The sequence below is a fragment of the Symphodus melops genome, assembly GCF_947650265.1.
Source record: "Symphodus melops genome assembly, chromosome: 16".
Classification (NCBI taxonomy): Eukaryota; Metazoa; Chordata; class Actinopteri; order Labriformes; family Labridae; genus Symphodus; species Symphodus melops.
In genome coordinates, this window is record NC_136706.1 from 16,634,502 (window position 1) to 16,650,948 (window position 16,447).

Below are 16,447 nucleotides of genomic sequence, written 5' to 3' on the forward strand. Positions count from 1 at the left end.
TGTGTATCTGCTTTGGATACCTAAATTGGCAGGACAGTGTATTTCCTGGTGGGGAAGATCTTACAAAGGTTGGGTCATTCAATATGTCCTGAAAAGCAACAAATTGTATTCTCAAGCTCTATGTCTGTCTACCTCAATGGACATGTATTCAGACACACACCATTTACACACACCTTTCATGAGGGCTGATAATCTTTCATATTGAAATTTGCCACAACTCTCTCTAATGTCTTTCTTTGTCCTCTTTTCCTAATTTTGCTATCTATTAACAAATGTTACTCTCATTCAACCTCTATATAATGGTTTCCATTAGTAAACGGGATAGCCTTAACAAAAGATAACCAAAGAAAATACTTATAAAGAAGAATGGTTAAGACCATTGTATTAGAGGCTAGGCTATACAAAGTTTGATTTAAGTTAACCCAGGAGTGTGCTAAATAGCCTCTTTCATGAGACAATTTTTTGTTCTTTCAATGTTTTTTTTGTTAAATACTCGAATTTCCAAACCTTACGGCATATTTAGATGGGAAAACAGCCTGTCTTTGCTCAATTATTATGTATGAGCTGTGTTGAGATGGCTCAGTTGGCTGCCATGGCTGCAGCAGAAGTTTACATGTGTTGAACTTAGATCAATTCTTTGAACTAAAAGTGAACAAATAACGAGGACTTGTGTTCTTTGCCTGAATAAACCTTAAATCCTTTGGTCTTAAGTAATTGTGACACTGTCACGGTTATTCTTTTCAGAATTCTCCCTCCAGAGCCACAGAAGACATTAGGCATTTCGTTAACTGTCTGAGTAGTACTCTTCATGACAAGTGTGAGGACCTTTATCTGTTAAATTTATGGGATGCCCCTTCAACTTGTTTTTTCTTCGTCACCCAACAGTCAAACCAGACCCTCCAGAGCGTGTGACGGCGACTCCGATCCGTTTCAACGCTCGGAGGCTGGAGGTTTCCTGGCACAGCCCTGCCACGTGGCCTGACATCGACAACTTCCCCCTGAAATACTTCCTTCGATACCGGCCACTCATCCGGGAACAGTGGCAGCATGTGAGTAATGCTGTTGCTGTGTGTGTGTGTGTGTGTGTGTGTGTGTGTGTGTGTGTGTGTGTGTGTGTGTGTGTGTGTGTGTGTGTGTGTGTGTGTGTGTGTGTGTGTGTGTGTGTGTGTGTGTGTGTGTGTGTGTGTGTGTGTGTGTGAGTGAGTGCGTGTTTGTGTGTCTGTGTGTGTATGTGTGTGTGTAAGGCATTCATCTTTGAGGTCATGATTCAGAACATTGAGTGCAGATGGGACATATTAAGCTTAATTAGTATTTCATGCAAAGAAAAATCACTTATTATTATTATCTGTATGATTTACGACCAGTTAAGAAGGAGTAAAAGTCTGAGTCAGAAAAAACAAGATTTGATCCAATGGGGCCAATAAAATCATATGTCTGAGCCTACTAATTAACTCCTGTGAAAACTGAACACACGCACATTAATCACACCTTATTTAAAGGAGCTCAGTGATTTGGAATTAGCCTCTTACTAATGAGTACCATAGCTAGTTCTGAAAAAAATATCTGGCTGACATTTGTAATGAGTGTTTCCTAAGCCAAAAATAGAGACAGTTATAAATGGTCATGAACATTTGTCCAGATACATCTCCATTACCAAAAGCTGTAAGTCAACATTGCAAACCCCTTATTACAGTATCATTTGTTATCTGGTATTTCCTAACCTCAAGTGAGGTATTTCTTTCCTAAAAGTGGTGTTGGCCTTAGTCCATCCAAGATTTCCCTGTAGTATTTTTTTTGTTTTAAAGGAAATGGGAAATTTCTACAATCAGGTTTGTTTTGTTATTATATTTTGTTGTACTCCTTTTAGAATTGTTTGGAAGTAAATCTAGATTTACCATAAGATTTTTAGCTGTGTTTTGTGAAATAAATTTGAGGATAATAACAGTATCTGTGGATGTGCCACTGAGAAGCAGTTATAAGTAAATGGTTCCAACCTGTAGATGTTTCAGTTTGATCCCCTCAGAGACAGACATAATCGTTCAGCTTCTTTGGTGTATGTTACTGTAGTTGACTTCTTGTGGGTTCAGTTCCTTAGGGGCCTTCCTATAGTAAAAGCACATGTGTCCACTATAGGATTCCTGGGATGAAAGCTGCAAGGTTTAACATTGCATCATTATTATTATTATCCACGTCAATGGTCTGTAAAGGTGTTGTTTTAGGTACTGGAATGGAAACACATGCACTGACATGAATTATCAAGTGATCCCCCTTTTTGTTGTTCTTTCTCACTGTTCTTTTTTGTGTTTTGTTTTCTCTGAATCTTCTCCTGTTAAGTTTTTTTTTTTAAATTATAATTCTTTTTATAATAAATGTGACAAACTGGTGAGATATACATGACAAATAAAGTACAAAAACAAGGAGAAGGGATTAGACAATACACAACAGAAAAGGCATAGGACAACAGTTACACAATAGAAAATACAATAGAAAATAATTAAATGAGTTAAAACAAAATAATGAGGTTTCAGTAGACACATCAATCGACAATAACTAGCACAGATAATACAAAACTACACAAAATATAATAATAATAAAAAAATAGAAATAAAATTAAAAATCACCACTTTTCTTTTGTATTACCCCAGTCCAAACAAAGTTGTAAGTCATTATGTACAGCTATTGAAATGATTAATTGAATTACTCAAGTGCCTAATCAGGTATCAGGATTAACCGGCTCTTTCTTGTCAAATCTGTAGATTTCCTCTTTAGATTTTATATGCTACTGGCTTGTTGACTCTTTTGACATAATGATCAAAGTGAACGCTATTTTGTCCCCTCCAGATGTGTGATAGTAATGTCTTAAAGGCCAAACATGTGCAACCTTTATGCATGTACATATATGCATGTTTTGCTCTCCCTGGGTTTCCCCTCCCCACCTCTCCCACACACACACACACACACACACACACACACACACATACACCTTTTCTCCACACACACACATACACCTTTTCTCAACACACACACATACACTTTCTCTCAACACACACACACATACACCTTTTCTCAACACACACACACACACACACACACACGCACACACACAGACACACATACAAAGGTTGTTATAATAACACCTTAGATCTTTGCAGTATAAGTCAATTATTCAATGATTAACTGTGACACACCTTCTCAGGTTCCCTTCTTGCCCTCGCGACTAATCAATCAATATGTGAACTGGTGCATTAAGTGAAAGGTTGGAAACTTTAAGTCAATATTTGGATTGGGTAAGAACACATAATTAGCAAATGCCATAAATGACAGCTGAAAATTGTACATTTTTGTACATTACACGTGTTCTTTGATGAATGCCTCGATGTCATGCATGTTTAATTTTTTTTGTAGCAGTGTGGCTCAGAGTAGGGAAAATCTTTATTTGTCAAACTCCATACTTGAATAACAGGTTAGAAGTGATAAATAGCTCCACTGCTTATAATTAAATAATGTCTATGTTCAATTGGTCTGAATTTGACACTTTCAAGTTCATGTAAACTATTTCTAAATACAATTGCAACACGTTTGTGAGAATTATATATTAGAAGCAACTGACAAAGTTTATTTTCTTGTTACTTGTCGATCCGTCTAATCATTTAATCATGTTGTGCTTACTGACAGCCAATAACATTCAGTAGAAGCTAATAAGGACACTTTAAGTAAAAAATATACAGATGTAAAAGTATACAGATATGTTGTGGCCCCTTCCACAACATATATTTCTGCATCAGCCTATGTTAGTGGAGGACCAACTTTCAGTGAAGACTCCAAAGGCCAAGTTTATTGACTGAGCCACTGAGCTAACCCTGTATGTACACCTGAGTCATAGAAGGCTTTTCAAATATGCATATTTATGTTCCCTAAAGGCACTTTGCTACTACTGCAGCCTCTATGTCAATATAAATTATATCAGATATAACATATACAGATCCAACTTTACCAGAAATCAAAATCAGCAAACTCAGTATCAGTTGACGATGAATACACACAATTAATAATTCCTTCTTTCAAATACCTGTTAAAACATCAAGCGTACCTTTGCTCTACTTTGAGAGGACAACATTCATTTAAGCTAATTATGGCAGCTTGTGAGTGCACGCTATTGGAGGTCATGATAGCTAAATACAGTTAACCACATGGTATATACTTGACTCCAGTTGCTGCTTGGGGGAAAAAAAAAAAATAAATTCAGCTTAACACTTTCAAGCCGTGACATAAATCATTAAGTGGAGTTTAATGAGGTTGCCAAAATAAGATACACTGTTTATTGGCTCCATATATACTTCATTAATTATAGCCTTAGAGGTTGAATGCTAATTGAAGTGGTTTTTACTGCTGAGGAATTCAGCTTTAATGTGGTTAGATGCAACAGAGCTGGGTGAGAATGGCTTTCACATGTAACATTTTGAAATATGTTTTGAGTCAGAAATGAAAGCAGTGGTGTGATCAGACTGATCTTGAGAGGAAACCATCTATCCTCGTGAGGAATGAAGGGATGACTGGCACAGATACTTAGAGTGATGGAGAGTCAGACAGAAGGAGAAAATATGGGAAAGTTTGAAGCTGAGATGGATGGAGTGCATCACATAAGGAGAAAAATGTTAATGGATAGCAGACTCTGGTAGATGAAGTAAAGAGAGAGAAGCGGTATAATGACAGACATTAATACCTGAGAGCATTTGGACTTAAGCTATGGAGTGTCAAAGGTGATTGATGAAGAATAGGATTGAGGGAAGGAAAGTGCTTATTGCATTCAAAAAAGATGTAATGTTTAATAATCTATGTAAGTCTGAGACACATTCTTTGATCATAGAATACCGCGGAATAGATGGCAGATGAGAGGTATGGAGGGAAAAAAGAAATGGAGGAAAGCAAGAGTAACGACAAAAAGTACTAAGGAGGCAACATTGAGATTTAATCTTTTACAAGGGAAACAAGGCCAAGGCCATATAAAATCACGCACACATTGAAAAACCACATTAACGACACAACCCTAGAAATTCAGCACAATTTTAAAAAACCACAGCCAGATGCCCACATTATATGCTGTGATGTGATGCTGCTCACGTTATAGGAAGATGAATGAATTGTTCAAGAGGAGAATAGATAAGGAATTGACAGAAGATGTGGAATCAGCATAAAATAGTGGATGGTGAAAACACAGATATCACTAACATGATCACAAAGTCATTAGCCATGTCACACAGCTTTAGTTAATTTAACAAAGGTCTGTGAATTTGGATTTTTTTTTTGTCCCCTACTCTAAGCCCAGCTGGAATTGTATTTTGTTTAAACAAGCTCAGTTTCAGTACTATGGTTGTATTCTTCCAGTGTGTGATGCCTTAGAAACATGGGGAGGTTTCATCATATTTAATCCCAAGACAAGCACAGCTGCCATACTTTGATTTCTTCTGAAACACTACCTGCCACCAAGTGAGTAATAAAAAGGGTAACTTGGTAAAGATGATGATGCCTTTTCTTCAGGCCTTGTCTTGAATGATTCATAAACATAATGTAATAAAGACAGGCAGCCAGTCTCCCCACATTCAATAGGAAACTCTTTTTTTTCTGTATGACTTTGCACTTCTTGTGCCATGAACTGTTATTGAATAATGGAGAGTTAATTACAAAGAAGCAAAAGAATGATCCCTTCAGGATAAATCTACATCCTTGTAAAGGTTTAGTCACTTGTTTTGTTTCCCATGGTCATGTGCTGTGATGTCTCCATCTCGCCCTTGCATTCCCTTCACTGAGCGAGAATTCAACCTCTTACTGCAATTAAAGCGATGGTCCAGTAACTATGATAAGAACAATTTCAGATTGCTCAACGTTCTCTGCGTGGTATGAAACTACATCTGCTACGCAGTAATTGCCCTTTGGGGATGATGCTGAACTCCAGCCCACTGAAAACACACACATTTCTTGCAGATCTTCACACGAACAAAAATATGCACGGACAGAAATAGACACATGCCCATACAGATGTTTATACTCAAAAATAATCATATGCATAGAGACAAAGATGCATGTACACAGAAACCAATCTTGTTCTTCTAATTGTAAAGATTAATATACATAGAAATGCTTCCAAATGCTCCGACATGCATATGCATGAGTGTACATGTGAAAACAATGAACGCACAGTCACAGATTATCCATATTATGTAAACAGGCATTCTATGTATGCAAAAAAAGAAGCATCCAAAAAAATGTCATTAAATCTCATTAAGTCATTACAGAGTCCCAAGCGTCCGCCATAAATCTGTATTTGCATGGATGATTTTTTTTTTTCCAACGCCAGGGATTTTTTAAAAGTTATGCCATCAATCTGAATTTACTAAGTTGTTAAGCGGTGATCAACTTTTTTTGTCTTGCCTCTTAAAGTTTCTTGCTCTTGTTTTTTAAATTGATTGAAACAAATGATTTGTGTTGAAAATATTCGAGAGTGCAACCATTCTAGGCGATTACTTTACTCGAGAAATTGTTTTTAATGTGGTATATGCACAGACCCACACAGAACATCTTTGTATAATTGCCCTCCTACAGTATGCCCATAGATGTCAAAAACATACACACTGTGTATATGCACAACAGAAGAAATGTACGTATAACGTAAGACCTACAAAAACTCAGACAAACAGAGAGACACTATTAATCAATCGGAGCAGGGAAGGGAGATGGGCTCAGGATATTTCTTTAATCTTGGTCTGCTTGGCCAGCACATCACAGCCTTCCATTCATTTTTCTGTCCCACATTTTCTCTCTGTTGTCCTTCTGTCTGACATGCTGCATCCTCCCTCAGCCATCAATCTCCCTTACCCTCCCGCCCCCACCTCACTGCCTTTGTCCCTTTTCTCGCTCTATCATTTTCCTTCACTCTTGTTTTGTACGTATCTCCCTCATCATCCACTCTCCCCATGTCTTCCTTTCTTTGTCATTGTTTTTTCACTTTCCTATCGCTCTTTTCTTTTCCCTCCAACACATGGTTTATCTCTCTCTCCTTCCATGCCATAAAGGTCTTTTTATGTTTGCCAAAATTAATTTTCATCCTGCAAGCACTTAGATGAATCAATGCTGAGCTGGAGCTCTATGTGTGTGTGTGTGTGTGTGTGTGTAGGTGTGTGTGTGTGTGTGTGTGTGTGTGTGTGTAGGTGTGTGTGTGTGTTTATCATAATAAGTAGATTTTCAACCAAAAACAACCAAATGTAAATGTGTGCAAGTGTGTCCCTATGTAATTCTTTTTGCATGCTTTTGGATTCTGTTTCTTTTTTTTTTTACGGTTGTGTATGTTGTGTGCGTATGTATTGTGCAATGTTTTGAACAAAATTGTTATCATGGCAGAGTAAAAGCAGAGATTGACCCTGAATAGGAGGCTTTTCAACTCACTCTGACATTGACGTTCATGAAAGTAAAACAGTGCCTCTAATTCTCTCCTTCTCATCTTTTTATCATTCTCACTTCATCTCTTCACATCGTTGTTTCCTTTTCACTTCCATATGCTTCTCTACCAGTACCTACCTCTTTTCCATCTATCAGCCATTTATGGCTTAAACATTAGTTTTCCATCCATCCAACCATCCATCCCTCCAACCATGCATCCATCTGTCCATGCAGCACGCTTATCTAACCATCCGTTTCTCAAGCCATCCATTTATAACTGTGGGCGAACATGATAAATGCAAAGACCTTGTTTTGGGAAAAACATCCCATCGAAAGGACACTGCCAAAGACAGATCATTTATCATAGCCGATTTTTTTAACACACACACATACACATGCACACACACGACAAATCCAATCCTGTCACATATGAAAGCCGCCATCTTTTAGGGCTGCTGTCAAGATAGATCAAAGTTGAATTGTGTCTTTCACATTTACATAATCATACACATTGAGATGCATACTGTGATCAGCATCTAATACAATATATAAAATAAATCCTTTAATGTTAATACATTTTTTGTTACTATTAAGTCACAAGGAAAGTATAAATAATTGCTGTAGGAGTTTAAGAGAAGGGAGCCAAAGTAGGAGAAAATATTGAAAGGCAGGAATCAAGAACAACATGGAGGGACTATTTCTTTCTGTTAGAAATCATTATATAAAAAGCTGCCCTGTGTCTTTTCTCAACACTGCAGTTGGGATATGTCATTGTTTACTTTTTATGCTGCTTCAGATGTCTGGTTTTGTAAGGGTGAATGAAGATGAATGGATGCACTTCCTTCTCCTTTGCCTCTATTGATTCCTATATCATCATGTCAATCCTTGGTGCTGTCATACTCTTTTATCCACTATCAGGACACACACATGCACTGCTTGGATAATCCCTGTCTGAGCTTGTGTTTCATGGCCAATAAAATGTTGATAGAATGAACATTGCAGACACTACAGGAAAGACTAAAAGCACTTGTTAAGATTTGACTTACAAGGCTAGCTTCTTCCAAGAAAACACTGGAGGATATTTTAAATAGTTTCTCCCATGCAATATTTATTTAATTATTGTTTTTAAGTGGTTCACCAGGATTTAAATCGTCTATATAATTTTGTCCCCTAGCTGAACAAAAGGGAACCCATTTGATGGGGAAAATGCATATAACGTATCCTGAAAGAAATCTGCAAATAAAAGTTGCCTTTAAATGCTAAAAGTGCAAACAATGACCTACTTTTTTAAGACATGTTTAAAAAAATGAGAGAACTTTTTTTTTTTTTTTTTTGCCCAAAGGCAACAACTTGTGATGAGCAGTGCCAGCTGCCATTGGGCAGCAGAGCTTTCGTTGGAGAACTGCGGTTCAGCTGGCTTACAGCAGTTTCACAGCCCATCATGGTCTGTCAGCGTCATCTTTATCTTTATCATGCAGAGTTCTGTAGGAAACAACAAGGGGGTGGGAGGGTATTTTAGAACATGTCTATCTGGTGATTTGGGTAAGAGATTAATGATTGTGTTAGAGTCTTCCTCACAAATGATTGAAATGAGGACACAGCCTTGGAGACCGTTGAGTAGAAATTACCACTGTGAGCCTGTTCAGCCCCAGTACGATATTACACAGTGCTCACTCTGCTGTAGCCAGCTGTTTTCATTGGATTCAATCTTCTTTCATTTAATTTATGTTTTTTCTCCAGCTTTTAGAGCTTATCAAACTGACATCCTATTACACAACACAATCTATTACAATTAATGTTCTTTGTCATTTGTCTTATGGGATTGATTATCTGCCTAAAACGGCAATTAATTAGACATCCACTTAGAAGTCCTGGACGTCAGACTTTCTTTCCACCACTTGAACACAGCATCATAAAAGAATATTTAAGAAAGACTTCTTTGTTAAAAATCACAGATCCAAGTAACTATCCGCTTGAGTCAACTTTATGTCATTCTTTACATTGTTTTCTTGTTAATTCTTTGCTTACTTAATGGACAATAGAGGACTGTTTGCATAAAAACATCAGATAATTTTATTGTATTCATTTTTATCATTACTGAATTTAAAGGTCCCATATTCGACCCTTTTCTGGTTTTATATGCTCTTTAGTGTGTTTTCCAGGTGTCTTATGCCTGTTTAGGTGGCTTCTCTTACCTCTTACTGTTAGCATTAGCAATAGCTGCATGTAATGATTGGTCCCTAGCCCCCCTCATTGAAAATGGGTGTGATGTAACAAACCCATTATGTCACTGATCCAAGCCCATTCTCAAGCTCGTTGTGGAAAGCACAAGCTCCCCTCGGACTGACTGTAGCATTCCCAAAATGGGAAAAGGAACGGGACATATCCGAGAACAAATAAAATACAGGCAGATGAGAGAGGCTGCATGGAGCGGCAGTACATGAAAACACATTTTTCAAACATTAGCGATTGTGAACATACTTTAGTATAAATTATAGGAACCACCAAAATAGCATAATATGGGACCTTTAATTAATTTTTTAATGAGGTTCTCCTCAAACCAAATGGTTAAACGTAAAATACATTCAAAAGGGCCTGCATATCCCTCTCCAAGGAGCTGTCATCAGAAGGAAAATAAATGTTTGTATCTCTGCTGCAGTATGTTAAATTTGTTATGGAAGAGGAAGATGGAAGTAGGCGTTGAATCCAGATTTGATTCTTATCCCTCTCGACGCTTTCATGTCTGACATTTTGGACATGTCTGCGTGACAGCACAAACCAGAGCTAATGTAGAGACACCTACACGTCAGTGTTGTTGAAAGCTACCACACGTGTTTTAAGGGTGCTAGGTCTAGTTCAGGACTTTGGATTGGCTGGGGGTTTAGCTTCCTTTTACGGTAATTGCTGCTATGGCAATTGGGGCTTCACAGAGGGAAATACTGTCTGAGAAATTACCCCTGGATTTGTCATTTCTGTGTGCTCATATATATGTGTGTGCGCAGAGCGGAAAAATGGGAGCTGTCAGTCAACCTAATGAGACCAACCTTCTCAATGCGTGCACATACACACACTTACACACAGAGCACCATCGGGCCAGTGGAAGTGCCATATAATTGGGTTTCCTTTCCAGGACAACAGACATGCTCACTGGATTAGATCTGACCACCGACGCCAGTTCTCTCCATGTCTAAGTGTCTCTGCTTTTTCTTCTTTCTTTGGCTCTCTCCTTTTTGCATCTCTGTTTCTATATTTTGTCTGCCTTTTATTTTCCCCGAATTACCAGTCGTTCTTTTTGTTTTTCATCAGTCCTTACTGGTTTGTTGAGCTCATTGTCCCCTCCCACTCTCAACCAAGAATGTGTTTCTCGTTAATATTGGAAAGAAAATATATTTTAAAAAAAAGTATATCAAGTTCTATGCGCCTGATAAAAGTCATGATTAAATTATTTAATCTCATTACAGGAGTGTTGAACCTTTGGTGAGACCAGCCATTGGTTATCCTTCCTTTCTTCCATATTATCGACAACATCACAGCAAAGGCTTTTTTCTTAGAGATAAGATTTGAAGAATCTTCATTGGTCTTAAGGGGAACGTTTTTTCAGAATTTTGCAACCGTAAACACTTCAAAAAAGAAGGTTATGGAGGGCTGAGATAAAATCAAGATGGAGTGAGAAAGAGAAAATGGAAGGATGGCAGGGGAGGGAAAAAAAGGAAGTGTGAAAAGTAAAGGGTCACTTCCTTTTCTCAAAGTTCCTTATGCAATCCCTGAGGAATGCTCACATCTCCTCTCTCTGCCCCTCACATTGTCTGGTCTTGTGTGTAAGGGCTCTTGGGGAGTGTGTACAAGTGAGTGTGTGCGTTTTATAGCAATAGGCTCTGTGTGGCGTGTTGGTGTGGAGTGAATTTCTAAGCTTCTCATCCTTATCTTCCTCACTCCCAGTCGTTTTTTTTTTTCCTGTGTGTTTTTGGAGCAGTGTTGTATCTTGGCCCTGTACCAACATACTTGGAAATAACACAGTTACCCAAAATGTACTGTCCATATATTTTCTACCCTTTATCACAAATACTGTTTCCAGTAGCCCAGATATCTACGAACAGTCTTAAACTCCTTTCAGCAGAATGAGATCTCGGCTGATAAGAATTACCTTAGCAGTTTTGTTGCAATAATTTGTTATTTGATTCAGTTATTTGAAGCTAACTAAATTTGATAGCAGCTGTTGAGTCTAGAGCTGAGAGTAATCTTTATCCAAGTACCATTTCAAGACTCCTTTGCAGCATCTTGGGTATGAGTTGTTCGTTTTTAAGTTATTGAATTCGGACCTTGGGATGAATGAAGTGTGCTATTTCTGTACTTCTGCAGCACACCTAAATATATTGACTTCTCCAGTTTATTGTCAAATATTCATGCTCACATATGGTGTTTAAAGCCTACTGACATATGGTGTTTATGTGTTTTCTGAGAAGGATTCTCATGGGTGGAGAGATTTCAAGATCATTACTTAGAAACGGCAAACTGCAGTGATTCCATATTGGTTTCATCTTTGTTATTGTTATTATACCTTGGGTTGAGTAAACAGTATATTTACTCCGAGGCAATGGGATGAGATTATGGCAATGTAAATATTTGTGACTGAAGAGTGGCAATGTGTTTGAGAGTGTTTGCCTGCTCTTCTTTGTGTATGTGTATATGCGAATGAGTCAAACATGCGAATGCATAATCACAATTCTTCATATAATAAAAGGAAGCTTTTTGCATCAGCTTAGGTTTCAATTCATCAGAGCTATAGACACATATGAAACATAAATACACAGACATACGCAAGTGGTGCAACAAGTGTATATACATCATCTCGACACCGATGCAGTAACATACAGGCTTTGTCTTGCAGTGTGAAAGTTCTCACTTTTGTTTTGTTGGCAGCTGTCTCTATATCTCTCCCCCCACACCCTCACCTTGACTCCCACTCTCCAGTACGTGATATTAAGTGCCGCTTTCTCTGCTCCCTGTTTAGCCACTTAGCAATGTAGTGGCACATCCATCTCTCTGGAAATGTTTATCTACAAGCTGTTTACTCCTTATACTCCTCCTCATATACTCACATACATGTGCAAGCACACAAAAGCCAGTTCAAGTTGAGCAATGCAGACAAAAAAAAACACACTGCAGCAGACTTGTATTGACATGAGTGTAAACATGTGCATACAAAGAATCACAAACACAAGTGTGGAGAGGCATATTTCCACACACACACACACACACACACACACTCAAAGGTACATTCCCAGATTAAGGTGAACAAACAGAATCAGATGAACGTGTTTGGCTTAACTTTCACAAGCTTCAACACTACATTCATTGGTATGCAAACACACACATTACACACACGCGCGCACACACACACACACACACACACACACACACACACACACACACACACACACACACACGTTGCATACACATGCACATAACAGCAGAAAGGAATGCTGATAGAAGCTATGGGTGGATACGCTGACTGGACTACACATAAACAGTGGAAGATTTAGCCTCAAAGGCTGCAACCTTGCTTGTTAACACACTTTTACACACACTGTGTGTACAAAAGTGCATCCAGATATGCACGATGTGCTCAACACCAACATGCAAAGCACACATGCTCGTATGACACTGTTATTGCATTCCACTAATGAAATTAAGCCTGTTAATGTAGCGCTCTGTTAGGCAGATAATGCTTGAACTTCCTTCCAAGAATAGAGAGAGACGGTGAGAGACATGAATTACAGCAGATCGAGCGAGGCTGCAGAGATCAAGGCAGAGTTGAAAAAAGAACGGTCAAGTTTACTGAGCGGGTGAGCGATGAGACAAAGATTACAGGAAGACAGAGGAAGCACAGATGCTGGGGATGTACGGAGGGTTTATTTACCAGATCTACTCCAGATTTGCATTTTGAACAGCTGAAAGGGAAACTCCAGTTGGAGGCTTTGGTTACAGAGGGTAGTTGGAAAAAATCAGATAGTGGTGTGGAGTTTTTTGGATCAAATCACATACTATTCTTTAAAGGATTCATTTATATACGTTGTTGTAGTTTCCATAATATACATTACTTACATTACATCATTCTTTTTACATTTCATCACTCTTTTGACCAAAACTGTAAGTTGTAAAAGTCCAATATTTGCTGTTTTGAATCTCTTGTACTGTATTTACTACAGTTGTGCAGGTGAGATTTATCCATACAACAAGGTATAATTAGAGACATTAATGGGCTCTCTGTTTCAATTTACTAACAAACGACGCAGGTAGGATAATCTAGTTGAACTGTTTGCTTTTTTACGACCTGTAGGGCACCATTTTATTATAACCAATAAAAATGGTGTCCAGGGGCCCCACAAAGTCTGGAGTTATGGGAAGGTTTAAAAAGAAACAACTTCATCCAATAAATTGCTGGATGTCATTATACAGTGAGAAATCTAGTAAAATGAGGGTTACATTTTGTTAAGACTAAAGAAAAAGTTACCAATTGGGCACCATCTTTGTTTGTTCTCTGATAAAGAGAACAAATTATGACTGAAAATTAAAGCTATAACTCGTGTTTCTTTGTTCACAGTCCGTCAATGCGAAGAACACGTGCAGAGCCATACAAGAATTTGAAATTAGTTGATGTAATAAAAGGCATTACACTATTACATTAAGCAGCATAATCTAAGATAACTTAACAAAGTGATTCAGTCACATTAACACCTCAATCACCACTGCCGGTCAGTAAAATGTTAAAATATTTATTAAATGTTGAAAATGCTTGATTGTGTGTGTGCCCATTTAATTTTGTCCAGCTGACACAATAAACAAACATCTTCCTAAGTTAAAACAGTAAATTATTACATATAACTCCAGGCTCTTGAATCAGCCCAAATACCCAAGACGTGTGTGTAGGTGTGTGTGTGTGTGTGTGTGTGTGTGTGTGCGCGCGCGCGCACATGCTTCCGGCTGTGGGAGACTGCAGGAGGCAACAGGCATGTCAGTAAATCATTAAATACAACTTCAGGAGTAGAAAGGCAGCACCGTCATTCTCCGTTTTTTTCCCTCCAGTCAATCAGACACGGGCCTAAGGCAAACACACACACACACACACACACACACACACACACACACCAGTAACCATAAATTACAGGGAGGAAGCAAATCATTCTCCCATGCTCTTCTCGATGACTCAACATTTAGTTCATTCTATGTTGCGCTCTGCAAATTAAAGTGTGCACAAAAGGCTTTTAAATGTTGGCATGCATTGTATTGTGTTACAAAATTATGTAGCATTGATGCCAAGGCTTTCTGGTATAATCATCAATTATGCCACTGGTATTTTGTATGTGTGCCTGAGTCGTGGTACTGTATGTGTGAAGGGCTGCAAGGCCAAGGATGTTTAATCAATTGAAAAGTAAGATGTAAAACGCTGCAAGGATAAAGTAACAAACTTGAACTATGCTCGGACAATAATAAAGGGTGTGTGGTAAATAAATGAACACTGAATAAAATCATATCCTTCACTGCGCAGCTGCATCCACCACCCATAAAACATTAAAGTCTCAGGCTAGGAATGCTATACTGAGCACATAATTTATGGTTAGACCTCTATGGGCTGAGGGTTGGACTTCCAGACTGCATTGCTTTTATAGCCAACAATTTTTATAATTGATCATGATGGAACTTTTGATATCCTAAAAGAACCATGGATCCCACATAGAGGTCGCTCTGTAGCCTTATGAAATGAGTTAATTTAAGTTATAAATTATGTTGTCACTGTTACTACTCTAAAATTTCAAGGATAACTTAAATTTGCCAATGTATTGCAAACTTTAAAGTATCCTTCTTCCTGATTTAAACTTACCACACAATCTCTTTTCATCTGTTGTTTAGGTGGAGTTATCTGATAGCACCTTCCATACCATAACCGATGCCTATGCTGGGAAGGAGTACATTATCCAGGTGAAAAAAGTTTGGTTCAAAATTAGCTTGTCAAAGCTAAGGGAGGGATAAAATGGCATGAATGTCACCCTTTAACCCAACTGTTTGAATCACCAATGAATTCAATCTAAAATAGATTTTTAATTCCATAGATTGAATCTGGTATCAACTTACTTGATTTCTTTTGGTGTTAAAAAGGTGGCTGCAAAGGACACAGAGATTGGAACATGGAGTGACTGGAGTGTGGCTGTCCACGCTACACCCTGGATTGAAGATCCTCTGCCAATCACTTCAACAACTGAAGTGGACTTTCCTACTGGTAGGTCTCTACTTTTTATTTTTGCCTAAGGGTTGCTTTTAAAGTTGGTGAGTTAGCCCAGCTACATATTTTTAGAGCCTCAAAATAAATGCAAAGAAAGTTATTACTCTTGGAACCAGAACTTTCAGAGCTGAACATTCAGATTTCTGGAAACAGCATTCAGTCCTCACTGCCAATGTTACAAAGAACTTCTTTTTTTTTTTTTAGTTGAGCTCTCAGGGATAAAGTTTTGTTTTATGCATACAAGATACTGTATCTACTTTCAAAATCACCCTGCTTCAGTCAAGAAATATTGTGGAAAAAAGTCAGGCTGACAGAAATGCCTTCCATTCACATTGCAAAATTATAATAAAATGAAAATAGAACAACGATACAAAAACATGAGGCACATTTTTTCTGACATAGCTGCTGTGCTGTATTTTCAGAACAGTGATGACTTTAGTTCAGTGCTAGTATTCTGAAAAATGACAATGCTAACATGCTAATGCTAAGCCGGTGACATTTAAACTGGTTGACCATATTACTTTTGTGGTTTTTACCGGTATTAAGTCATAGAGGTTGGAAAATGTATTGATTAGGGAAAAGCCAGTTATGATTTAAGGTGTTGTGTTTTCAGAAGCATTGAGTTATGTAAACAACATTATCATATAATATAGTGCAATAGATACAATATTCAGTTATATACTGCAGTGCAATGTATAGAATATAAATATAATAAAAAATATAATACAATAG

At 37.9% G+C, this 16,447-nt stretch overlaps 1 protein-coding gene across 3 annotated transcripts in view; it reads left to right on the forward strand.

The window, feature by feature from the left end:
* The window catches only part of cntfr (ciliary neurotrophic factor receptor), a 214,718-nt gene that overhangs the window by 184,702 nt on the left and 13,569 nt on the right, over positions 1 to 16,447 (forward strand). For all 3 annotated transcript variants that reach the window (XM_079363681.1, XM_079363680.1, XM_079363679.1), the window contains exons 7-9: positions 886 to 1,049; positions 15,346 to 15,414; positions 15,592 to 15,712. In XM_079363681.1, the coding sequence (XP_079219807.1) occupies positions 886 to 1,049; positions 15,346 to 15,414; positions 15,592 to 15,712 (354 nt within the window). The remainder of the gene's footprint in view (positions 1 to 885; positions 1,050 to 15,345; positions 15,415 to 15,591; positions 15,713 to 16,447) is intronic.